The 26,589-nt window shown below is 45.9% G+C and overlaps 1 protein-coding gene across 8 annotated transcripts in view; it reads right to left on the reverse strand.

The window, feature by feature from the left end:
- The window catches only part of TRIM14 (tripartite motif containing 14), a 51,323-nt gene extending 27,319 nt beyond the window's left edge, over nt 1-24,004 (reverse strand). For 5 of the 8 annotated variants that reach the window (XM_058445062.1, XM_058445061.1, XM_058445058.1 and 2 more), the window contains exons 1-3: nt 23,734-24,004; nt 14,648-14,743; nt 4,447-4,680 (exon numbers count right to left, since the gene is read on the reverse strand). In XM_058445062.1, coding sequence (XP_058301045.1) covers nt 4,447-4,680; nt 14,648-14,743; nt 23,734-23,940 — 537 coding nt within the window. In that variant the 5' untranslated portion in view covers nt 23,941-24,004. Of the gene's footprint in view, nt 1-4,446; nt 4,681-14,647; nt 14,744-22,798; nt 22,950-23,521; nt 23,706-23,733 lie in introns of those variants that run through there. The other 3 variants (XM_058445063.1, XM_058445060.1, XM_032164648.2) reach the window with 3 other exon arrangements.
- Between the last annotated feature and the right edge of the window lie 2,585 nt (nt 24,005-26,589).

Genomic DNA, 26,589 nt, shown 5'->3' on the forward strand with positions numbered 1-26,589 from the left:
CCCTGGGGAAAGAGCCCCTGGAGCTTATTCAAAGGTGGAGCAGGAAACCATGTTCTAAGAAGGACACCAAAGGCCAGCAAGGTTCAGCTGCAGTGCTGACTGAGGGGATGTGGCCACCTCAGGGGACATGTGTCCTGTTCTGCGCCTGGGCAGCCCCTCTTCAATACCTTCCTGTGGTATGTGGCTTCACTAAGGAGAAGCTAGAAAACTTCTAGGTGTGACCAGACGCCTCCAAGCCAAAGCATGGATTTGGAAATGAGGGTGAAGGTAGTGATGGTGGCATGTGGTGCTCAAGGACAGCAGTGGTGGGGGCTCTGGTCAGTGGTGTGAATGGTGATGTCTTGCCCAGCAGAGGTGCCGTGGGGCCTATACTGGCACCAACCCCTGCTGGAGTCTGGACTTCATTCCTGCTGTTCATCTTCCATCCCGACTCTCTGGCCCTCCTGGAGATCCTGTGAGCTATCTCATACTCTTCCATAAACTCCTTTCTTGCTTAAAACAGTTCCAGTGGATTCTCATGTTTGCAGGTAAGAACCATGGCTGCATTTTCTGAAGCACTGTCCTGGCCAGGAGTTGGAAGGAAGCTGACTGCCTCAGGTGATCAGGCTTGGCTGGCAGTGGCAGTGCTGCCCACCGGAGAAGGGGTGGACAGATGGGGGCCTCAGGAGGGAGGGAGGGTGGCCTAGCACTTGGCTGTTGGGCAGCGGCAGGTCCCACCTGGCAGCATGCTGTACATTGGGAGGGGGCTGTGAGATGGCCTGCAAGCCCCATTCAGCCTAGGAGGCCAGGAGTCTGAGTCCAACCTCATTTTGGTGGGGAACCAGGCCTAAGGTCACACCCAGAGTGCTGGAATGGAGCTGGCCAGGGGAGACCGAGCACTAGCAGGAAGTCCAGGGTGGGCAGGGAGCAGCTCCAGGGAGGTGAGAGGGGGCTCAGAGGGCAGATGAGTAGGGTAGGTTGAGGGGTCGATAGAGGACACATGGCACCACCTGGTAACCCCAAACTCCAGCAGCTAGCACCAGACCTGACACACAGGTTCTCAAAACATATGTATAATGGAATAAATCAATGCATGAAACCGAGCACAGCCACTTTTTGCCTTTGCAGACTCAGAGAACAGAAATCCCAGCCCTTCATCTCTCAGGCCAGAAACCCAGGCATCATCTGGGGATTCCTCCTACTCATTCTCCAATTCCAATCTCCATTCCTGTGGCATCTCTTGACCTGCCTGTTTCTCCCCATCCCCACCGCCCCTGTCTTGGTCCAGGCCACCATCATCTCTCTCCTGGACATTGTGGCCTCCTCCCAAGTTCCCTTCCAGCCTCCCATCCTGGCCTCCTCAGTCCATCTTCCACTGTATCTCTGAAGTGACTTTTTTAAAGCACTAATCTGACCATGTGAATGCTTTCATCCCTCAGTTCAAAACACTCCCCTGGGCTGGGCGCAGTGGCTCACGCCTCCCAACACTTTGGGAGGCCAAGTGGGCAGATCACTTGAGGTCAAGAGTTTGAGACCAGCCTGGCCAACATGATGAAACCCTGTCTCTACTAAAAATACAAAAATTAGCTGGGCATGGTGGCACGTGCCTGTAGTCCCAGCTCTTCAAGGGGCTGAGGCAGGAGAATCCCTTGAACCTGGGAGGCAAAGGTTGCAGTAAGCTGAGATTGAGCCACTGCATTCTAGCCTGGGCAATAGAGTGAGACCCTGTCTCGAAAACAAACAAACAAACAAACATTCCTGTCTCCTATCTCATTACAGGACAAAGTCTGAACTCCATGGCACATAAGGCCTTCATGAACTAACTATGGCCTGTGGATCCAGCTGTCTCTCAATCCCCCCACCCTTATACCTTCACCCCTCCTCAAGTCAGGCTGCACCCCAACTGGTTCCCTAGCCTGCCAAACTCTCACATGTACACAGTTCCTGTCTGTCCTCTCTGCGTCCTCTCTATATACAGTGTGCTCCTACTCATTGTCCAGCACCCAGCCCTACCATCACCTCTTCCTAGAAGTCTTCCCAGACTGCATCCTTCTCCCAGCCAGAGAGTGTCAGACATTTCTTGGACATAATTTCGCTAGCTTCATATTTACAAAATTGTTTAAGCTGTATTGTAAATAACTGTTTCTGAGTAAGTCTCCCCACCCAACTGTGAGCTCCTAATGTCCAGCAAGTGGCCTGGCTCAGTACGTATTGAGGAATAAATGAATGAACACATAGAAGGTGGGAATGGTGAATGATTAAAATCATTAGCTTTGGCCCAAGAGAATTTGAAAAAAAAAAGATGACAAAGCCCTGAAACCGTTTTCTGATGTGAGACTAGCATGCTTCTCCATGGAAGGATTCCTTTGTATTCCATAGCCCTAAAAATGACCATGATTTAAAAAGAGACAATTAAATGTAACACTTTGTGCATCTTGCCCCTCTTAAAGCACAATACCCATTATGCCTAGGAAAACACCTCATCCAGAATTTGGCTCAAACAGCTGATAATGAGACGCAGGCTGAACCGACTGAGGCCACATAAAGACACAAGAGTGGAAATCCCCAGCTGGGGACTGGCTGGGCTGGTTGTGTGTTGACTGGCTTATTTGTCTGTCTTATTTTCCAGCCAGAGCCCATACTAATCTGTGGTTAGGGTTGGTGCCACTTTTAGTTGTACCCTGCCTTGTCCCACAGCCTTTAAAGTGTCTTGTGAAGGTCCTCTAATAAGGCAAGATTTTTCTTTATAGCGAGAAAAATGAAGCAAAGAAAAAATCAGACACAAAGTGTTTGCCATGAAACCTTAGTCTGGTTAGTCAAAGCAGATTTGGCTCTGAACTTCCCAAGGCAAAGAAGGAAACAGGAGGAGCTCTATTAGTGGAAAAGCAATTCTAGTGCAGAAGTGACTGCACAGGGATATTGACACCAGACAAGAGTTTCTTCCACGGTTCCCTAAAGACAGGAACACCATCGGCCGGGCACAGTGGCTCACGCCTGTAATCCCAGCACTTTGCGGGGGCCAAGGCGGGCAGATCATGAGGTCAGGAGATTGAGACCATCCTGGCTAACATGGTGAAACCCCGTCTCTACTAAAAAATACAAAAAATTAGCCGGGCGTGGTGGGGGGGCGCCTGTAGTCCCAGCTACTCGGGAGGCTGAGGCAGGAGAATGGCATGAACCCGGGAGGCGGAGCTTGCAGTGAGCCGAGATCACGCCACGCCACCGCACTCCAGCCTGGGTGACAGAGCAAGGCTCCATCTCAAAAAAAAAAAAATAGACAGGAACACCATCCTCAACAACATGCTTTCCCTAAATGTAGCAATGAGTATCCCGGGGGCTAGTTCCTTTTTTTTTGAGACAGAGTCTCACTCTGTCACCCGGCCTGGAGTGCAGCGGCACGATCTCGGCTCACTGCAACCTTTGCCTCCCCGATTCAAGTGATTCTCCTGCCTCAGCCTCACAGGTGCATGCCATCACGCCTGGCTGATATTTGTATTTTTAGTAGAGAGGTGGTTTTGCCATGTTGGTCAGGCTGGTCTCAAACTTCCAGCCTCAAGTGATCTGCCACAGGGGCTATTTCTTAGACTCTTCCTCAACAAAGCCCAGTGGCCCAGGAGTACCATTGAGCCAACTGTGACTCAGCCTTTGAAATGTGCTCAGTAGCTGCAAGGACACCTGCCTTTTCAGGAGGGATGTCTCAATTTAAGACTATAAAGGCAGGCCGGTTGCGGTGGCTCACGCCTGTAATCCCAGCATTTTGGGAGGCTGAGGCGGGTGGATCACCTGAGGTCAGGAGTTCAAGACCAGCCTGACCAATGTGGAGAAACCCTGTCTCTACTAAAAATACAAAATTAGCCAGGCATGGTGGCACATGCCTGTAATCCCAGCTACTCAGGAGGCTGAGCCAGGAGAATTGCTTGAACCCAGGAGGCGGAGGTTGTGGTGAGCTGAGATCGCGCCACTGCACTCTGGCCTGGGCAACAAGAGAGAAACTCCATCTCAAAAAAAAAAGACTATACAGGCAGAGGGCCAGGCAAGGTCCCTTGTGGGTTTAGAGTCAGACAGACCTAGACAGACAGCCAGACCTGATACCAGCTCTGCCACCTACCAGCTGTGTGAGATCAGGTGAGTCACTTCACTGAGCCTCAATTTCTTGTTTATAAAATGGGGTGAGCCCACTTTGCAGAGTTCTAGTGAATATTAGTGCTAAGCTACACCGTGCTCAGAACACAGGAGCCTTTGAAATTGGTGGCCGTTAATATTATTTAATTAGCCCAAGATGTGTTTTATCTTCCTAACAATGTATATTCTCTTGACCACTTGTGTGGGGTCAAGACAGTCTACATGGTGACAAGACAATAGTCCGTGTACTTGCTTAGTGTGTCAATACTGTGCTCAATGCCACAATACTTGAGATGAAGTGTGGGTGGCAGGTGGCAGCTGTAAGAGCAGTGACCCCAGCATTACCTGAAGCCTCTGGACAGGATCGGGCTCCTGGCCGATACTCCAGACCCTGCTGGAGAGATCGTTCATGACGTCAAGTTGCTCTCTGCAAGAGTCAGCTTGTTCCCTGTACACCTGGAGGGTAAGCTGCGTGTTTTTATCAATGAATTTCTTGGCCAGCGCTTCCTCTTCATCAAGTAGTAATCTGAGTTCAGTGAATTTCCCCTTCAGCCAGGTTTTACTTGACTCTGCATTAGCCTAAAAACAGAAAAACCAGTTGCAGATGACATGTCTGCCAACCAGGAAATCCAGAATAATCAACACGAAAAAAATTATAACGTCTGAAATGTGAGTTCAGTAAAGTGGCCAGTCAGACACAAGATCAACTTATAAAAACCAAAGCTTTCCTAAGCACCAGCCATTACCAATCGTAAAATGCACGGAGAAACAAAGATCCTTTCGAAAACGGGAGAAAAAATAGCAAAATATGTGGAAATGAACCTAATACAAAACCATATTCGTGACTGGAAGGGTTGATTACTATAAAGTCACTATTTATCTCTAAATTAGTCTATAAATTTGATGAAATTCTAATCAAAATCTTAACATGCTGATTAAAAATTATTAAATCATTAGGAGAGAGAATAAGCATAAGAAAAACCAAAATTGCTTTAAAAAAATCAATAAAGAGAAACCTGATAAGAGGTTATCTGCCTTATCTGCCTTATCTGATAACAAAACAATAAATCTACAGGATCTAAAACCATGTGGCTCAAGCATAGATAAGAGGTCAAAAGTACAAAATAAAGAGTTTTTAAAAGAACTCAAATTATATATAGAAATGTATGTATGTGTATGTGTGGTGTAACAGTGGCATTTTAGAATAAATTTTTGTATTTTTTGTACTAAAAATAAAAATAATTAAAATAATATGAGATTCTCCACAATAAAAGGTTAAGGAAAACAAGAGAAGGTCCAGTTAAACTAAAACACTGTACATAAAGTCCAACGAATAAATCAATTAGATTAAATACAAAACAATTTTTATTTATTTATTTATTTTTATTTTTTGAGAAGGAGTTTCACTCTTGTCCAGGCTGAGTGCAGTGGTACGATCTTGGCTCACTGCAACCTCTGCCTCCCAGGTTCAAGCAATTCTCCTGCCTCAGCCTCCTGAGTAGCTGGGATTACAAGCACGCACCACCACACATAGGTAATTTTGTATTTTTAGTAGAGACGGAGTTTCACCATGTTGGTCAGGCTGGTCTTGAACTTCTGACCTCAGGTGATCCACCTGCCTCAGCCTCCCAAAGTGCTGGGATTACAGGCATGAGCCACCATGTCCAGCCCAGAAAATAGTTTTTGATCATTAGATTGGAAGACTTTTAAGAGATTGAAATACAGTCTGTAAGGGTATGTGAAGTAGGGCATTTATATAAACTGTGAGTGGTAGGGTCTATTGGTACTTCGCTTTTAGAGGACAATACGACAATAGCTATCAACTTTTTTTTTTTTTTGAGACGAAGTTTTGCTCTTGTCGCCTAAGCTGGAGTGCAATGGCAAGATCTCGGCTCACTGCAACCTCCACTTCCCGGGTACAAGCGATTCTCCTGCCTCAGCCGTGTAGCTGGGACTGCAGGTGGCCATCACCATGCCCGGCTAATTTTTGTATTTTTAGCAGAGACAGGGAGTTGGTGTTGGCCAGGCTGGGTCTTGAACTCCTGACCTCAGGTGATCTGCCTGCCTCGGTCCCCCAAAGTGCTGGAATTACAGGCATGAGCCACTGCGCCTGGCCTCAAAGTTTTAAAAACATTTATTCTTTCATGCAGCAATTCGTCTTACTTTACTTATATCCTAGAAAATGCTTTCACATGTGCATGAAGATTTGTGTACCAAGATTCTCAGTATATAGCTTCTACACACAGAAAATAGAATTAGGCGGGTGTGGCGGTAGGTGTCTGTAATCCCAGCTACTTGGGAGAATGAGGCTTGAGAATCACTTGAGCCCGGGAGGTGGAGGCTGCAGTGAGCTGAGATCAGGCCACTGCACTCCAGCCTGGGCGACAATGCAAGACTCTGACTCAAAAAAAAAAAAAGAAAGAAAAAAACATTGAAAAATGGGCGTCACTAGCAGAAACAGAAACAACAGTAGTGGGGAGCGAATGTTCTGAGAAATAGGGTCAACCACAAACAGCTCACTAGCACTCAAGCATCCTGTTACAAACACTCAGCTCACAGCCCACCTGCACCCAGGCATCCTGTCTGCAAGCATTCAGCTCAAGCGGCACAACCTTAGAAAACTCCGCCTCCAGCTCCTGCCTCTTTGCAGACAGTCTTCTTTCTGCTGTCTCACCCGTTGCTCCCTTTCAATGTAGCTCCCCATTTTCTCTAAATAAATCTGCCTTTCTAAACTCAATACTGTTTTGGTAAATTATTTTATCCCCCTGTGCACCAGCCTCAGACAGTTGTTAACCGTGACATATTTGGCACAATTTTCAATATGGGACATGTATATAGGTTCATTATATAAATTGTGCTACATTCTTACAATGAAATAATTTATAGCGATTACAAAGAATGCAGTATGCTGATGCATGCTACAACATGGATGAACCTTGAAGACATCATCCTCAGTGAATTAAGCCAGACACAAAAGGACAAATGATTTATCATTCCATTTATGTGAAATAGCTAGACCAGGCAAATTCATAGAGACAGAAAGTAGAGTCAATGTTACCAAGGGGTGGGAGAGGAGAAATGGGGAGTAATTGCTTGATGATTTCAGAGTTTGTGTTTGGGATAATGGAAAAGTTTTGGAAGTAGACACAGGTGATGGCTGTACAACATTGTGAATAGAATTCATACCACTGAATTGAATACTTTAAAATGGTTAAAATGGCAAATTTTATGTTATGTATATTTTATCACCATAAAAAAACAAAGAAGAAAATATAACAACAAAAACAATGCAGTAAGCCCGGTGCGGTGGCTCAGGCCTGTAATCCCAGCACTTTGGGAGGCTGAGGCGGGCAGATCACGAGGTCAGGAGTTCAAGACCAGCCTGGCCAAGATGGTGAAACCCTGTCTCTACTAAAAGTACAAAAAAATTAGCCAGGCGTGTGGCTGGCGCCTGTAAACCCAGCTACTCAGGAGGCTGGGGCAAAGAATTACTTGAACCCAGGAGGCAGAGGTTGCAGTGAGCCGAGATCATGCCATTGCACTCCAGCCTGGGCAACAGAGCGAGACTCCGTCTCCAAAAACAAACAACAACAACAAAAAACAATGCAGTAGACCTATATGTCCTGACAGGGAAAGTTCTCCAAAAAAAAAAAAAAAACAGGTGAAAAAGAACAAGCTGCAGAATAATACAAGCAAGATGATCCAAATTTATGTAAAACATAATAAAACAAAACCTGTATATGGATGTATGTATAAATCTATATATTTGCAAATGCAATTAAAATGTTTGTTAGTAGTGGTCATATTTGGCAAGAGGCACGGGATTGGGCGTACGGGAAAAGAGAGGCTCTCACTTTGTACTTTATATAGTTCCATACTATACCATTGTTTAAATTTTCAAAAATGACCATTTGTTCATGTATTATTGATACAATTAAAAAAACACTAAAGCTGGGCGCGGTGGCTCACGCCTGTAATCCCAGCACTTTGAGAGGCCAAGGGGGTTAGATCACGAGGTCAGGAGATGGAGACCATCCTGGCCAACATGGTGAAACCCTGTCTCTACGAAAGATACGAAAAATTAGCCAGGTGTGGTGGTGGGCACCTGTAGTCCCAGCTACTCGGGAGGCTAAGGCAGGAGAATCACTTGAACCTGGGAGGCAGAGGTTGCAGTGAGTCGAGATTGCGCCACTGCACTCCAGCCTGGTGACAGAGCGAGACTCTGTCTCAAAAAAAAAAAAAAAAATTAAACATAGGCCAGCTCCCTTCCTCAGCCCAAAAGTCTGCACAGTCCACATAGCAGAATGACCCCAGCACCCAGCCAGTCACAAGGGGTGGGCAGGCTCCCATGATACCATGTTCTCAGGGGGACAGCATGTGGTTTGGCAGCAAAGAGGAGATGAGTTCTCTAAATCTGTGTTTCCTATCCAATGCTCCAGGCAGTGGATAGGTTCAGAGGCTAGCTCATACCACAGGCCTATGGATTACACTGGCTTTAAGCTAGCCTGGGAATTAGTCCACATTTATATGGTTGCAATGGGTCAATGAGCCTGGACACAAATATATATTTACTGAATGACCAAATGAAGAAAATAAAATTATTTCAAACTCTTGATTTATGAACACATGTTGAAGCAACGTAAGTACACAAAGGACCTTTGCAGAGAAACCGAAAGAGCAAATATCTCCTCTCAACCAAGTTATGCTCCAAGCAGTTTTTTTGGATCCACTTTGTAAAGTAGAAAATACAAAAGAAGCTTCATGACACTATACCTTGTTCTAATGCTCAGCACAGTGGTAACCAGTATGGAAAACAGCCACCAGAAAACCTGTATAAGCAGATGAGGCTGATTATGCAATATGGTCAGAAAAGGGTAGACAGAGAGAGGGAAGGGGAGAGAGAGAGAGAGAAAGAGAGCGAGAGAATATCCTGGTCATGAAACAAGGAAGTATGCCATCTGGTTTGGGTCCCATTTGTTCAAAGTGAAACTGGATCCCAGCTGAACTGGGCTGGACTTTGAAGAGAGCTGGTGGCTGGGTGAGGGCCTAACAGAGTCTAGCTGAGCAGGGTCTAAGGACTGTGGAAGAGAAAGAAGCTGACCAGCCATGAAGCACCGGTCAGGGAAGGCTGGGGGATTTTGCATATAGATTGTGGGCTGCTATGTGAATCCACCTCTGGGTCCTGTGGAGAGTGAGGAGATGAAAGGAGGGTGCTGTTTTGCTGAAAACTCAATATGACTTCCAACAACCCTCCTATGGACGCCTCTCATGGGGTGCACCACCAGGGAAAGGAGGCTCGCTGTCCAACCTTGCCCAGACCACGTTAGCATGGGGACTCTTTAGACTCTGCTACGGTGGCAATGGCAGGCAGGAAGAGGCAGGGAGTGGCCATGCCCAGCAGGGGCAATGGACACCAGTGGCATTGTCAGCAGCATGACCTGGCAGGGTCCCCATCTTTTCGTTCCCAGTCTGGCAAAGGCTGGTTCATGTCCCCCCATTGGTGCCTTGATCCCAAGCCATGGCTCAGTCCCTACATCTCCTGTGGGTCACAGAGAAAGGCACGGAGCCAGCAACCGAGGCTCTTTATTTCACCCGCAGGTGTTCTGGGTCTAGTGCCAGGCTGGGCCCTTGTGTCTCAGGTCCATTTCCTGCCCATCCCCGGCTCTGCTCTGTAGGACAGAGGGGCTGAATCCTGCAGACTGCATTTTCAGGATCACTTGACGTCAGGAGTTCGAGACCAGCCTGGCCAACATAGTGAAACCCCATCCCTACTAAAAATACAAAAATTAGCCAGGCGTGGTAGTGGGCACCTGCAGTCCCAGCAATTTGGGAGGCTGAGGCAGGATAATCGCTTGAACTCGGGAGGTGGAGGTTGCAGTGAGCTAAGATAATGCCACTGTGCTCTAGCCTTGGCGACAGATCGAGACTCCGTCTCAAAAAACAAACAAACAAACAAACAAATAAAACAAACAAAGGAAATTCACTGATGCCAAAACCAAAGAGGAAACACAGTGTGAGTGACCTGGCAGGAGCTGAAGCTAAGTGACCTGGAAGGAGTGGAGCCAAAGGTACATGCATGCAGATGAAAGCCACACCACAATGGGGACTGGCCATCTAGGGGGAGCACAGGGTACCTGGCCACATTCCAGCTGAGAGTGGAAAGGAGTGACCTGCATCAAGTCAGATCCACAAAGAGCTGCTCCATCCATCAACTAGCACCAGAAAAGCTCCACCCACTGGCCCAGGGAAAAGAAAAGGAATCTAGTCATCCATCCAGGGTTATAGGTGGAAAGAAAATCACCAGCAAAACAAATAAAACAACAGTTTTGCATTAAGTAGGGTTGGGGCCAAATTCATGGGAACTCAAAACTGAAAAATAATATGAAAATGAGTCTGGAGCTACTGAAACTCATAGCATCTCCTGAAGATGCTCATGTCACAGTGCTCTGAAAGGGCACACTCACAATCCATGGTGTATTGGACATCTATGGTAAATACCTACTGGAGACAAGATGATAATACACGTGACAAACCACACAAGAAAATGAACCACCATGCCTCACCTCCAGATTGGGGATATATTAGAATTGTATGTACAATATGACTCAAGCTACATGAAAAGCATATGCACATACAAGAAAAAAAAATCTCAAAATTTGAATAATGGTTGGCCTGAAGTGGCAGGATGCAGGATTATGGATGAATTTTTAAAAATCTGTTTCTCGATCAGGAATTGAAATATAAATGTTCACAGAGGCCAGGTTGTCAACACTGAAGGAAGTGGGCAGGGTGGAGCTGGGAGATCCCATGCCATGGGAGTAGCCATTGCTCAGCTCCATCTGCCCTCACATGAGAGTGCAGGCATAGGGTGGCAATATCTTTCTAATTTCCTAAATATAAATTTTTATACAAATATTTCTCAGGTTTAAAATGCTGACTATTAATTCCATTTTTCTTATTACCTTATGAAGGCCACTTAGGTATAAGTCTAACAAAACATACAGAATTTGTATGCTGAAAATTACAAAATGCTGATGAAAGAAAACAGAGATCTAAATGAATGGAAAGATATACCATGTTCATGGATTGGAAGTAAACATAGTAAAAATGTCAATTCTCCCCAAATTGATAAACAGGTTTAACACAATTCCTATCAAAATCCCAACAAACTCTTTTTCTTTTCTTTTCTTTTCTTTTTTTTTTTGAGACACAGTCTCACTCTGTCACCCAGGCTGGAGTGTAGTGGCATGGTCATTGCTCACCGCAACTTCAACCTTCTGGGCTCAAGTGATCCTCCCACCTCAGCCTCCTGAGTAGCTGGGACTACAGGCATATGCCACCATACCTGGATGATTTTTTAGTTTTTTGTAGAGATGGTAAACAAGCACATGAATAGATACTCAACATCACTAGCTACTGGGGGAATGCAAATTAAAACCATGAGAAGGTATCACTACACACAGGTTATGCAAGTTAAGATAAAAACTTGTGACAATACCAAATGTTGTCAAAGATGCAGAAAAACACTCTCTCATGCATTGCTGGTGGGAATGTAAAGTGGCACAACCACTCTGGAAAAGCATTTGGCAGTTTCTTAAAAAACAAAGCAGGCAAGTGCCATATGACCCAGCAATAGCATTCCTGGGCATCTAACACAGAGAAATGAAAACTTATGTCCAAACAGAAACCTGGACACAACTGTTCCAAGAAACTTTATTTGTAATAGCCCTAGACTGTACCAAACAGCCTATAATAGGTAAATGGTTAAAAAAAAACCTCTATGGTACATCCATACTACCGGATTAGTGGAATATTACTACTCAGCAATACATGGGAATGAACTAGTGGTTATCACAACAACTTGGGTGGATCCCAAGGACATTCTGCTGAGTGAAAAATACCTCAAAAGGTCATTTTCCATTTTTATGACATTTTCAAATGCCACAATTATCAAACAAATTAATAATTGCCAGGGGTTAGGGATTGGTGGGGGGGAGACAGTGGGTAGGAAGGTGACCATAAAGGTGTAGAAGAAGGTAGATTTTTTTTTTCTTTTTTTGTTTGAGATGGAGTCTCGCTCTGTCATCCAGGCTGGAGTACAGAGGCATGATCTTGGCTCACTGCAACCTCCACCTCCTGGGTTCAAGCGATCCTCCCACCTCAGCCTTCCGAGTAGCTTGGATTATAGGCGCCACCATTCTGGCTTTTTGTGTGTGTGTTTTTTTTAGTAGAGATGGGGTTTCAACATGATGGCCAGGCTGGTCTCGAACTCCTGACCTCAAATGATCTGCCTGCCTCAGCCTACCAAAGTGCTGGGATTACAGGCATGAGCCAGCTCACTTGGCCTAGAAGAAGGTAGAACTTGGCAGTGATGGAATAGCCTGCATTTTGATTGCAGCGGTGGTTATGCAAATCTATACATGTGATAAGCTGACATAAAACTATACACACAAACCATTCTTTTTTTTTTTTTTTTTGGATAGTGTGCTATAGTTATGTAACAAGTAACCCTTGGGGCAAACTAGGTCAAGGTACACAAAACTCTACTATTTTTGCAACGTCCTCTAAATCTATAAAAAGTTAAAAAGTTAGTTGGGGAAAGGGTCAAGAGAAAGAGAACCATGCCTTAGATTAAGCTGAAACCTACCCCAGGCCATCCCTCAGGCCAAGCTTATCCAACCTGCAGCCCGTGGGCCACGTGTGGCCCAGCACAGCTTTGAACATGGCACAACACAAATTTGTAAACTTTCTTAAAACATCATGAGTTTTTTGGGGATTTTTTTTCTTTTTTTAGCTCATCGGCTATTGTTAGTGTTAGTGTATTTTACGTGTGGCCCAAGACAATTCTTCCAGTGTGGCACGGGGAAGCCTAGACCCTCCACATGGGTCCTAATTCTTGGGGGCCCTCAAACCATATCTGCTCAGGCATTTGCAGACAGGGAGCCTGATCTTCAGGCCTCCCCACAGCCCTTCCAACATGACAGCTCTCACTTTCTAAATCCTTTGGTACTGTTTATCTCCTAGCCCAGAGTTCTGCTCGTGAAGCATGAGAGACACTATTAAGCTGGGGCCACAGGTGTGAACTATAAATGTCCTCAGGGTACTGGCAAACTGTCATGAAGACACCTGACAGAGAATGGACTTTAGGTAAATGTGGGAGCCAATTCTGTGGCCTGGCCTGGTCACAGGAGAAACTGGGTGCCAGCTTCTCCCATGGTCAGAGCCATTCATCCTCTTGGGTGAATCAGTCAGGGGTTCCTTTTTTTTTTTTTTTTTTTTGATAGGGTTTTGCTCTGTTGCCCAGGCTGGAGCACAGTGACGTGATCCTAGGTCACTGCAGCCTCAAGCTTCAGGGCTCAAGCGATCTTCCCACCTCAGCCTCTCAAACAGCTGGGACTGCAGGCGTGCACCACCATACCTGGCTATTTTATTTTATTTATTTTTAGCAGAGATGGGGGGGGGTCTCACTATCTTGCCTAGGCTGGTCTCGAACTCCTGGGCTCAAGTGATCCTCCAGCCTTGGCCTCCCAAAGTGCAGAGCAGGGGTTCTTCTAGCTGTCAGTGGGGCAGGCCCCAGGAGGGCCTCCCACACCAGCCCTCACTGCGAGGAGGGAGCAACAGAGGATGAAAGGGGGAGGGAGCAACAGAGGATGCAAGGGGAAGTGACCAGCCCCTGAGGCCCTAAAAACACAACAACTTTGTCAGGTCAAAATGGTTACTTAGAATAATGTCAGCCTCAAGTTCCCATTCAAAATCCACAGAGAATCCATTCAAATATCATTATGAAAGGAGAGTGAAGAAAGTACCTATTTGTGGAACAGATCTGTACCCTACTTGCTTTCTTTCAGCAAGGCAGTGGAATTAAAGAGATATCTGCATATTCCTTAAGCTGTGTTTTGCTTTGTTTAAGGCAATTTGGGATAATGGGCTAGTTCCTCCAATAGAGTGGCAGATGACACTAAGGAACCAGAGATTTGACACAAAGCAAAGGAAACCGGAGCTCAGGGCCCCTCACTTGCAGGGCCCCTTCATGGTCTTGCACCTAATTCTGTCTGTAATTTTGTATTCTTTTTCTTTTTTTTTCCTTTTGAGACAGAGTGTCACTCTGCCACCCAGGCTGGAGTGCAGTGGTGCGATCTGGCTCGCTGCAAGCTCCGCCTCCCGGGTTCACGCCATTCTCATGCCTCAGCCTCCCGAGTAGCTGGGACTACAGGCGCCCGCCACCACACCCAGCTAATTTTTTGTATTTTTAGTAGAGACGGAGTTTCACCGTGTTAGCCGGGATGGTCTCAATCTCCTGACCTCATGATCCGCCCCCCTCGGCCTCCCAAAGTGCTGGGATTACAGGCGTGAGCCATAGCGCCCAGCCCAATTTTGTGTTCTTTTTCTAAAGAACCCTGAATTATAGAAGCTCCAGGCCCCACCAAACCTGATCTGCCCCTTCACAGTTGATTTTTACTTTTCACTGGCTCCGTATTGGGGGTCCCTTGTGTCTGGGGGGAAATGTGGGCCTTTCCATCGGAATGAGGAAGAAATGTCCACTCGCCTTGAGCTTCTCAGTGGCATCTTCTATCTGGGTTATGTTGTCAGTGTGCTGCTGCTTCTTGATTGCCAGATGCTTTAAACATTCTTGGCTGAGTTTCTGTATAGGAAGGAGTTAGGAAAAAAGTCATAATACTGTCACTTTCCAAATAACAGGCCCCCCGCAGGGGTCACTTCCTTTTACCCTTGTATTCTTTTTCCAGTGGAGGCATCTGAAGGTGAGGTGACTTGCCCAAAGTCATGTGGCAAGTTGATGGATGAGCTGGGACTAGGACCTCTCTGATCCTCGGAGGTCCACATCAGGTATGCCTCAAATCTTGATTTGCACTCCCTCCTCACACTTTACTTATCTAGGACAAGTCTTGCTTGTGACTTGCTTTTCCAGCCTTTCAAGTAGGACTTTAAGGCAAACAGCTTGGGGTCTGGGAAAGAGCATCTACTTATTGAGTATTAACTGAGCACCTATTATGTGCTGGGCCTTGTTCCAGGTGCTGTCCTCATGAAACATACATTCCAGGGAGTCTGTGACCCTCTGGCCCTGGACTGTGTGAGAGGTCAGTGGGGTTCATGCTTCCTGCTCTTCCCACCTTCCATATCTTTGCTTTTTGAAATTGCTGTTTTCCCCAAGTCTGCTCTGCACTCCCCTTCCCCAAGAGTGTGATCTCATCTCCATCTTAGCCTTTCTTACAGCTGGCCTTACACTCAGCTGCTGGGCCCAGATCTGGCTGCCCCATTGACTGGGAGCTTCTTGAGGGCAGGCTCGCTTCATTCCCACTCCCCACAGGGACCAGGGGGTGACCCAGAAGTGTTTGCTGAATTGAACAGAATTATCAGGGGCTGGTCAGGCATGGTGGCTCATGTCTGTAATGCCAACACTTTGGGAGGCGGAGGTAGGAGGATCACTTGAGCCCAAGGAGTTCGAGACCAGTCTGGGCAACATGATGAGACTCTGCTTCTACCGCAAATAAAATAAAATAAAATAAAATTAGCTGGGCGTGGTGGCATGCACCTGTAGTCCTAGCTACTTGGGAGGCTGAGGTCAGGGGTGGGTCACCTGAGCCCAGGAGGTTGCAGTGAGCCATAATCATGCCGCTACAGCACTGCACTCCAGCCTGGGCAACAGAGTGGGACACTGTCTCCAAAAAAAAAAAGAATTATCAGGAGCTGCCAGCTTCTCCCCCAACCAGCCAGGGAACTCTTCCAGGTCAGGGAAGAATCTGATCTATTCCTTGACTCATGGCCCAAAATATATGCTGAATAGATGTTTGGTGAATGATGGATGGATGAATGAATAATGGGTGAATGGATAGGAAAGTGGGTATGTGGATGCAAAATGAGTATTCATAGTGTCAACCTTACATAATGAGATTCAAGAGCTGAGCATAGTGGCTTGCACCTGTAATCCCAGCTACTCAGGAGGCTGAGGTGGGAGAATCACTTAAGGCCAGGAGTTTGAGACCAGCCTGGGCAACATAGCAAGACCCCATCTCTACCAAAAAACAACAAACAAAACAAAACAAAACAAAAAACCTGGCTGGGCATGGTGGAGAATGCCTGAAGTTCCAGCTGCTTGGGAGGATGACATTCACAGGCTATAGAAATGATTAGCAAAGAAATAAATTGATGGTGGCTAGCTTTGTTTAATGAACTATTCAGGCAAAATTGTTAAGAATGAAAAAATTAAATAAATGTAAATGGGATAAAAGTTTATAAATGAACATTTCATAGTGTTAAAAATTGTTTTCAGGCCGGGTGCGGTGGCTCACGCCTGTAATCCCAGCACTTTGGGAGGCTGAGGCGGGCGGATCACGAGGTCAGGAGATCGAGACCATCCTGGCTAACACGGTGAAACCCCGTCTCTACTAAAAATACAAAAAATTAGCCGGGCGAGGTGGCAGGTGCCTGTAGTCCCAGCTACAAGGGAGGCTGAGGCAGGAGAATGGCGTGAACCCCGGGGGGCGGAGCCTGCAGTGAGCCGAGATCGCACCACTGCACTCCAGCCTGGGTGAAAGAGCGAGACTCCGTCTCAAAAAAAAAAAAAAAAAAAAATTGTTTTCAGGCTGGGCACGGTGGCTAACGCCTGTAATCCCAGCACTTTGGGAGGCCGAGGCAGGCAGATCACCTGAGGTCGGGGGTTCGAGACCAGCCTGACCAACATGGAGAAACTCCGTCTCTACTACAAATACAAAATTAGCCAGGCATGGTGGCGCATGCCTGTAATCCCAGCTACTCGGGAGGCTGAGGCAGGAGAATCACTTGAACCCGGGAGGCGGAGGTTGTAGTGAGCCAAGATCGCACCATTGCACTCCAACCAGGGCAACAAGAGTGAAACTCCGTCTCAAAAATAAACAAACAAACAAACAAACGAAAATTGTTTTCAGTAACTTAATATCATGTTATGTTAAATGAAGTAATAGGTCATCATAAAATGTCTGAATCATTTATATGGTATAGAAAAGCTAAATATATTTCGATCTGTTAACAAAAAAAAATGGAGGAGCCATCTTTCTAGAAATTATGAAATTATTTTCATCTACAAATGCTGGCAGCAAACAGCTAAAAATTACTTACTTCCTAGGTTTTTCACTGGAAATCTGGGTTACTAAGAGTGAAAATTGTAGTTAATATATGTGATTAAAACTACTTGATATAAACAATTCTATTTACAGAGTGTATAAAGAAAGTCAGATGTGTTTTTGGTAAATAAAGACTGTTGAAAGACAGTAATTTTTCTTTTGCATGAGAAAGAACTTTGTGTAGTCAAAATGATAATGGGAAAAGGGAAGTAAATTTTTGTCCTAAGGTAGAATGCCAAAATAAAAAGGAAGTATAGGACAAAACTGAAGATTTAAGCAAAGTCTAGAAGGTCTGTGGAAGATTAATGTCACAAAAGACATTTTGTATGTGATCAAATTGGTTAAAATGAGAAGGAAATGGCCGGGTGTGGTGGCTCATGCCTGTAATCCCAGAACTTTGGGAGGCTGAGGCAGGCAGATCACGAAGTCAGGAGTTTGAGACCAGCCTGACCAACACAGAGAAACCCCGTCTCTACTAAAAATACAAAAATTAGCCAGGTGTGGTGGCACACGCCTGTAATCACAGCTACTCAGGAGGCTGAGGCAGGAGAATTGCTTGTACCTGGGAGGCGAAGGTTGCAGTGAGACAGTTCATGCCACTGCACTCCAGCCTGGGCAACAAGAGCAAAACTCCATTTCAAAAAAAAAAGAAGGAAATTTTTTATCAGTTTTTCTAAAACTTAAGTATTAATATCAAAAGCACACTCATGTAAGGCCAGAGTCTGGGCTCTTGTGTTGGAACAACCGGGTTTTATCAGAGCATTGATCTGCTCTTTAATAGAAAATAATGAGAGATTATCGAAGGTTTATGGAAATCTTATCTTGTGTAGTCAAAGATGACTGAGATTGGATGATTGATAATATACTAACACATAAGTAATTTTTTTCTTTTTTTGAGACAGGGTCTCACTTTGTCACCCAAGATGAAGTTCAGTGGTGCAATCTTGGCTCACTGCAGCCTTGACCTCCCAGGCTCAAGCAATCCTCCTGCCTCAGCCCCCCAAGTAGCTGGGACTATAGGCACACACCACCACATGCAGCTAATTTTTGTATCTTTTGTAGAGACAGGATTTCACCATGTTGCTCAGGCTGGTTTTGAACTCCTGAGCTCAAGTGATCTGCCTGCCTTGGCCTCCCAAAGCGCTAGGATTACAGGTATGAGTCACTGTGCCTGGCCTAAAAATAAAACTTGTTTTTCTCCTTTGAATAAAAATGTAATGTATTAATAAGAGATGGTAAAAGATGTATTTACTTTTGCATAAATGGCAAAGAAAAGGTAACCAGGGAGAGTTTGTCCTATGCTGTCTTTATTAGGTCTCTTGATTGAGAACTGAATCTCCTCTATCAGAGTGGTTTTTGCTTTTTGAAATCTTTGAATTATCATTTTGGCTAAATTAATTACCATTATTTTGTAGTGACCTGTGATTCTATTTTGATCATGTGTTTTAAACCTTTCTTATTTTTATGTCAAGTGTTTTAAACCTTTAATATTTGAGATACTTCTCAAAATTAAATTTCAAATTCAAAAATTAAGTCTTTTTGACCCAAGCTAACTTGAGCAAAACCAGGACCCCTGGAAGTCCAAAAGAGACACATTAGGCTTATTTGGGATGTCAAAGTCATATGGGAAATATTGTCAAATAAGAAATGATGTTTAACTTTCTTTGAGTTATGTTTATAAAAGTGTATTATTAATGTGTTCCAAAATTGTATGACATTCCTAAAAGTCTGATATGTCTTGGTATATGTTATCAGTATATCATTATCATAATTATTATGATAAACTGTTGTATGCCATACAAATAACCAAATAGCCTGGTCAATTTCATCTTTGACCGTGTCTATTCTAAGCCTTTTATCATCCACAGACAATTTTTTTTTTTTTTTTTTTTGAGACAGAGTCTCATTCTGTCGCCCAGGCTGGAGTGCAGCAGCGTGATCTCGGCTCACTGCAAGCTCCACCTCCCAGGTTCAGGCCATTCTTCTTCCTCAGCCTCCCAAGTAGCTGGGACTACAGGTGCCCGCCACCGTGCCCGGCTAATTTTTTTTGTATTTCTAGTAGAGACAGGGTTTCACTGTGGTCTCGATCTCCTGACCTCGTGATCCGCCTGCTTAAGCCTCCCAAAGTGCTGGGATTACTGACGTGAGCCACCGCGCCCGGCCGACAACTTTTATTTTACTTTGATTCTTTTAAAAAAAAGTCGTTTATAATCAGCTACAAAATTTGCTTCTTCTTTAAAGAAATTTTTGGATAAAACCCTGACAAGTACTCTTGAATACAGGTTTCTGGTAACTTCAGATATCATACCATTGGATTAAGAGCTTCCAGAACTCTAATAAAAACCTGAGGCATTCATGCAGACTGCTAACCCAACATCAAGCAAAGCAAGAATTATTTACATGGGACTAAACTGATAGAGGATAAAAGTGATTTTTATGATTTTAAAAATTTGAAACATTGCTGATTCTTTTTATATTGTTTTTCAGTCAAGAAAATTTTTTCTTTTGTCACAGCAACTGGATAAAGTATACTTTTGTGAGCAAAATTGAAACATTTGTCTTTCTCTCTACCTGATTTCTCCAAAGTTTGCAAACTATTTGTATTTATTTTATTTTTTATTTTCATTTTTAAAATTAATTAATTTTTTTTTTTTTAGACAGAGTCTTGCTCTGTCACCCAGGCTGGAGTGCAGTGGCACGATCTCGGCTCACTGCAACCTCCGCCTCCCAGGTTCAAGCAATTCTCCTGCCTCAGCCTCCCAAGTAGCTGGGACTACAGGTACATACCACCACGCTTGGCTAATTTTTCTTTTTTTCTTTTTGAGGCGGAGTCTTGCTCTGTTGCCCAGGCTGGAGTGCAGTGGAGCAATCTTGGCTCACTGCAACCTCTGCCTCCTGGGGTTCAAGCAATTCTCCTGCCTCAGCCTCCCGAGTAGCTGGGATTACAGGTGCCCACCACCATGCCCAGCTAATTTTTGTATTCTTAGTAGAGATAGGTTTCACTATGTTGGTCATACTGGTCTCGAACTCCTGACCTCGTGATCCACCCACTTTGGCTTCCCAAAGTGCTGGGGTTACAGGCATGAGCCACTGTGCCCAGCATAATTTTTATATTTTTAGTAAAGACAGGGTTTCCCCATGTTGGCCAGGCTGATCTCCAACTCCTGACCTCAACTGATCCGCCCACCACAGCCTCCCAAAGTGCTGGGATTACAGGCATGAGCCACCACACCTGGCTATTTGTGAGTATTCTTATTTTATGACAACACAGTTATTTGCATAAGTTCAATAAGAATATGTTTTCTTTCGTAACAGACCACATTGGAGACACTGGTAATTTTACCAAGGCTTTGACTGAAATGATATATCTTCATATATGACCAGACTGCTTTCAGGAACTGAAATCAAGTTTACAGAGCCCATAAAAAGACCCTTAGGGGCCAGGCTTGGTGGCTCAGGCTTGTAATCCCAGCACTTTGGGAGGCTGAGGTAGGTGGATCACTTGAGTCCAGGAGTTTGAAACCAGCCTGGGCAACATAGTGAGACCCCGCCTCTATTAAAAATGTTAACAAGAATAAAATAAAATACAATAAAAGGGGGCCCAGCACTTTGGGACACTGAGGTGGGCAGTTCACTTGAGGTCGGGGTGTTCAAGACCACCCTGGCCAACATGGTGAAGCCACATCTCTACCAACAAATACAAAAATTAGCCAGGAGTGGTGGTGCACACCTGTAGTTCCAGCTACTCAGGAAGCTGGAGTGGGAGAATCACTTGAACCTGGGAGGCGAAGGCTGCAATGAGCCAAAATTGCACTACTGCACTCCAGCCTGGGCAAGAGTGAGACCCTGTCAAAAAAAAAAAAAAAAAAAAAAGACCCTTGGAAAGACTGGACTGGCTTGGTCCTTGTCTACACAGTTCCCTTACAAGGTTCCCAACCTTGTGGTAAGTAAAGAATGTCACTTTCTGACAGGTCTAGGAACCTCAATATATTTTGGGACCTTGAGAGGAGAAGAATTCACCCAATGTGTATGGGTGTCACAGGCATAGTCTGATGGTGAATCCTTGGTTTGGCTTTTTAGCTGTGAGGCTTTTAAAAGTCAAGTCCAGGCCAGGCGTGGTGGCTCACACCTGTAATCCCAGCACTTTGGGAGGCTGAGGCAAGAGGATCACTTGAGCCCAGGAATTCTAGACCAGCCTGGACAACATGGTGAAACCCCGTCTCTACAAAAAAAATACAAAAAAAAAAAAAATTAGCCAGGTATGGTGGTGCATGCCTATAGTCCCGGTTACTTGGGAGGCTGAGGTAGGAGGATCGCTTCAGCCTGGGAGATGGAGGTTGCAGTGAGCCAAGATCATGCCATTGCACTCTAGTCTGGGTGACAGAGTGAGACCCTGTGTCTCAAAAAAAAAAAAAAAAGTCGAATCCAAAATTCCTTATGAAAGTCCCAATAATGCAAATTATCAGGCCAAGTATAATACTAAAACTTACTTTGCAAGTAAATTTGTCCTATCAAGACTCATTTTTGGTAAAAACAGGGAACTAGAGAGAGAAAAATTATGTTTAGGAAGAAAATCTTAGCACACCTGTTATGCACACCTGTTATTCCTGTTATTAGATTCCAGCCCTGGCCATTGTTTTTGAGTTTTTATTTTCCTACAATTTGGACTAAATCCTGAATTATTTCCTGGCTACAACAAGGAATGTTGTAGAAAAAGTTTTAGAAGCCAATTCCTGGCTTTTAAAGAAGGCTTGGGATTTTCTTCATGATGTTTTTAGTTGACTCCCCAGTGGAATAGGTTTGGTGTTGTTCTGCCGTAGAGATTCTCTTTTTCATTTATTTATTTATTTATTTATTTAAGACAGAGTCTCACTCTGTCATCCAGGCTGGAGTGCAGTGGTGTGATCTTGACTCATTGCAACCTCCATCTCCTGGGTTCAAGTGATTCTCATGCCTCAGCCTCCCGAGTAGCTGGGATTACAGATGTGTACCACCACACCTGGCTGATTTTCATATTTTTTAGTAGAGACGAGGTTTTACCATGTTGGCCAGGCTGGTCTCGAACTCCTGGCCTCATGTGATCCTCCTGCCTCAGCCTCCCAAAGTGCTGGGATTACAGGCATGAGCCACTGTGCCCGACTGCTTATGTCATGCTTACGTTTACCAAGAATGTAAATTCTTGGTAAACAATTTAGGAACTGTTTCTTCTTTTTTCCTTAAAAACTTATATGTAACTGCTGCTCATCAGAGTGGATAGTCACAGAAATTTGAATCTATGGTCCCAGTTGGCCATCCTCAAGCTTTAGGCTTGGATAAACTCTGTACTTAATCATATTTTGTGAATCTTATTACTTTAAGTTGACAGTAGGTAGCGGGTAGGGGGATGGACAAATGGATGGGTGAGGTTCTTGAGCCAGATCTGTGGAAAGCAGCCTTGTTAATTCTGAATAACAGTTTTTCAAGGAGCCATTATTATAATTACATCCATTTCATATGTTAAAAAAAGGAAGGGTCTGATGGCAGGGACAGGTCTGGAGCCCACGACTCCACCGGATTGTCCCCCATGATCCCCTTTTCACCTTTGAGTTCAAGGTTGTCACAATGTGGTGGTCTGGAGTCATGCAGTACCGGAGAAAAGCTCACGATGGGGCTGAGTTCATTACAGAAGACTTCTTGGAGACAAGTGGTAGGATCAACATCTGTCAGACAGGAGGGCCTACCTCACCCAGGCTTCATGAAACCCAGAGAGAGAGAAGGATTTGAGAGGAGCTGCAGAACAAGTCAGCTGGGAAGCTGGAGCAGGACCCCAGAGCCCCTGGGCACTGTTAGGATTATGCATAGGTGAGGGTTCCATGGTGACAAATGGCCCTGCTGGGGGCATCTGGCTAATGGAGTCCTGGGTTCAAGGCCTGCCCCTGCCTCCAGAGCCTTCCTCTTGTGGCCTGTAAAATGGCTGTAATAATAATGGCTCACCCGGGGATGCCATGAGCAGGAATGGGAGTGTCTGTGTGGCCGGGGAGGGGAGAGGAGGTAGGTAGTGACAGCTGAGGCTGCTCCCAGGGCAGTCGGGCCGTCTTCAGCTCAAGGTTCACAGGCCCTTTCTGTGGACTGCAGACTGAGTAAACCTGAGATGTCTGTGTGACTTTCTGAGCTACACAGGGCTGTTTATTAAGAGGGAGAGTTTGTACCTCTGTTAACTAAAAGGCAGACTGTCTTCCAGCCCAATGGATCGGCCATGGTGGACACGGTCAAGGACATCTGGGTAACAGCCTGGGCTCCCAACCTCTCACTCCTAAACCCACCTTTTCTGAACCTCAACTGATGGCTTTGGCTCGCCTTTGCCCTTCCTTGGGTCTCAGACTCCCGCTCTGAACTTTCGATCGACCGCTTAGACGCCCTCTGGGGCACCTTTGGTTTCCAGGTTGTAACCCGCCAACGGCCCCCTCCTCGGCCGTTATGCCTGGGCTGGCTCCCCCAACTGCCGCGCGGCGAACCCCGTCGCCATCGTCCCTACCTGCACGTGCACCGCTGCGTCCAGCGCCAGGCCCACCGGGTGGCCGCGGTGAGCGCCCAGCACCGGGCAAAGCGCGCACACGCAGCGGCGGCAGCGGCTACAGAAGAGCTCAGCCACGCGGTCGCCATGCTCCGGGCAGCGCCAGCCGCCTCCCTCGACAAGCTCCGACTCCCCAGGGGTCCGGCTCCTGGCCGCCGCGCCCGCCATTCATCTCCGCCACCTCCCGCTCCCCGGGGCACGGGGCGGGGCCCCCGAGGGAAAACGAAACCTAGGCCGTGGGCGGGGCGGCTCCAGGCCGGCCGGCCGGCCGCTAGGTGGGTGACAGCCCTCGGGAGCAGCGTCGGGCCTCGGAGCATCCTCTGACCAGCAGGGTGCTCCCTCTGCCCGCCCAGGCCGGCAGGTGGACCCAGCAGAAATAGGAGGCTCCTAATGAGCCAGCTGGGAGAGGGTGGGCTTCCTGCTTAATGACGCTGGTCCAGTAACGCCCAGAAAACTGCAGCCCTAATGATGGGACCAAAGTTGGCTGTGACTTTCGGTGGTGCTCCTCTCACTTTACCTTGTTCCTCTCTTGCTCTTTTCCCGGGGAAGATAACCATTCCCACAACTGTAAGATACTTCGTCAACCTCAAATAAGGACACAGAGATTCTCCAATTGAGTTTATCTCTGACTGAGCAGAAGGATTGCAATTCGGGAATAAATGTGCCATGGCACCCAAGGGGTGGGGTCGCGGAGTACTCAGGGAGGCAAAGGAAAGCAGAGGCTTTTAAAGGCAAAACGAGAAAGATTGCATAACTTTTGGTGTTGTTTGTTTTCTTTTTTTTTTGGAGACGGAGTCTCGCTCTGTAGCCCAGGCTGCAGTGCAGTGGCGTGATCTTTGCTCACTGCAAGCTCCGCCTCCTGGGTTCACGCCACACTCCTGCCTCAGCCTCCTGAGTAGCTGGAACTACAGGCGCCCGCCACCACGCCCGGCTAATTTTTTGTATTTTTAGTAGAAAAGGGGTTTCACCGTGTTAGCCAGGATGGTCTCGATCTTCTGACCTCGTGATCTGCCCTCCTCGGCCTCCCAAAGTGCTGGGATTACAGGCGTGATTCAGCGTGCCCGGCCAGATCGTTTTAAAATAATAATACTTGGTTACAAGAATTAATACAGGTGGCTTCAGTCCAAAAGTTGAACAGGCAGTTGCTGGGCAGATGTCCACATATCATGGCTTTTGTGCAAGGTTGTGGTTCTTTGTGCAAGGTTGCAGTTTGGTGGAATCTCTTGCAATAATAGTTCCTGTTACCAGCCAAATCGTCGATGAGGGCCCCCCACTTCATGGTCTCCCAGCACCATTTAGTTTGTTTGAGACAGGATCTGGCTCTGTTGCCCAGGCTGGAATGCAATAGTGCGATCATAGCTCACTGTAGCCTCTAACTCTTGGGCTCAAGTGATCTTCCCACCTCATTCTCTGGAGTAGCTGGGACTACAGGAGCACCATTTAGTTTGGTTTGGACATAAGTGACTCTTTTGGTACTGACAACTTTCACACACACACTGCCACCCCAAATTCCAATTGCCCCCCAGGCTCAAGTCTCGACTCCCACTTATAAAGCCCTTAGCTCTTTCTTAAGATCCTTGGTCCCCGCCCTGCCTATGCTCCACACTGTGCTTTTTCAAGACTGGGGGACGTGCACTTTACCCTGCTTGGAACATTCTTCTTCCCAAATGCCCTTTGCCCTGAGTATTCCAACTTATCCTGCAGGTTTCTACCTTACTATCTTTTCCTCCAGGAAGCCTTCCCTGCTTCTCCTTCCAGAACAGCCTACGCTTTCCCTATCCTGGCCCTCCCCATTCCCCCAGCCACGACTGAAAACTGGAGAGGGCAAAGACTGTCTGTTCTGCCTGTTTTCCAGCTTGGTGTCTGACTCCAACAGTAGATAGTTAATTGGTATTTGTGGAACGAATCAAGAAAAGGAAAGCTCCTTGTAGTAAAGTGGCCAGATGTTTATTATTTTGTTACATTATTTCCATTGCACATTCCACATCTATTTATTTTCACTTTTATTTATTATTATTATTTTTCACAAAGGTACAAGGAATTTCAGAAACAACATTAAAACAATCATTCAAACTGTTTCAGGCACGGTTTCAATTAAAAGCATAGATTTGATTTCTGACTTCCTGTTTCCCTCTATGATACAATCTCAAGTTTTGTTCCAGGAAGCACAATTATTGTAGCGTTAAGGTGGATACCCGCCAAAGCTCATCTCCTAGTGCTGTCCTCATTCTCAGAAAGTTCCTGAGTTAACAGAAAGGGGACGCCCAGGGTATGGAATAAGGAGATGAGGGCATGCTTTGCCAACTGGCTGGGACCTGAATGTGCTAGGCAAGTTCCACTACATCAGCTCAAGAACATAAACAAAAACGTAATTTAAAAAACAGATGGTTTAAAAAAATATCTGATAAAAATTACCTATCCCTCTCCCTTGCTGTGAAATAATTTAAATAATTTATTCTAGATGTAAAAATAATAATAAAAAAAAGTTTGTCCAAAGACACCTGTGTCCTGTTTGTAAGTGTGCAGTCTGGGTCCCTTGGGGTGGAGGGGGCTGGCCAAGGAATGGCGCTGTGCAGAGGCATACCGGGAAGCTCTCTGGATGCGACTCCACCTCTACCGCTTGGCAGTCAGTGACCTTGGCATGATGTTTCTTCATTTCTCTGAGGCTAGGTCTTTGATTCTGAACATGGGGACTGTAATGCCTGCCTGACCTGTGTTAGAATAGCATGTGTCACTGAGTGGAGGTGGGAGGAGTTTGTAAACTGTGAAGTGCTAGCCACACAGGTGGGAAAGGTAAGCCTATCCTGTAGAGCTCTC

Source organism: Hylobates moloch, unplaced genomic scaffold (assembly GCF_009828535.3).
Source record: "Hylobates moloch isolate HMO894 unplaced genomic scaffold, HMol_V3 SCAFFOLD_10, whole genome shotgun sequence".
In the NCBI taxonomy this organism is placed as follows: domain Eukaryota; kingdom Metazoa; phylum Chordata; class Mammalia; order Primates; family Hylobatidae; genus Hylobates; species Hylobates moloch.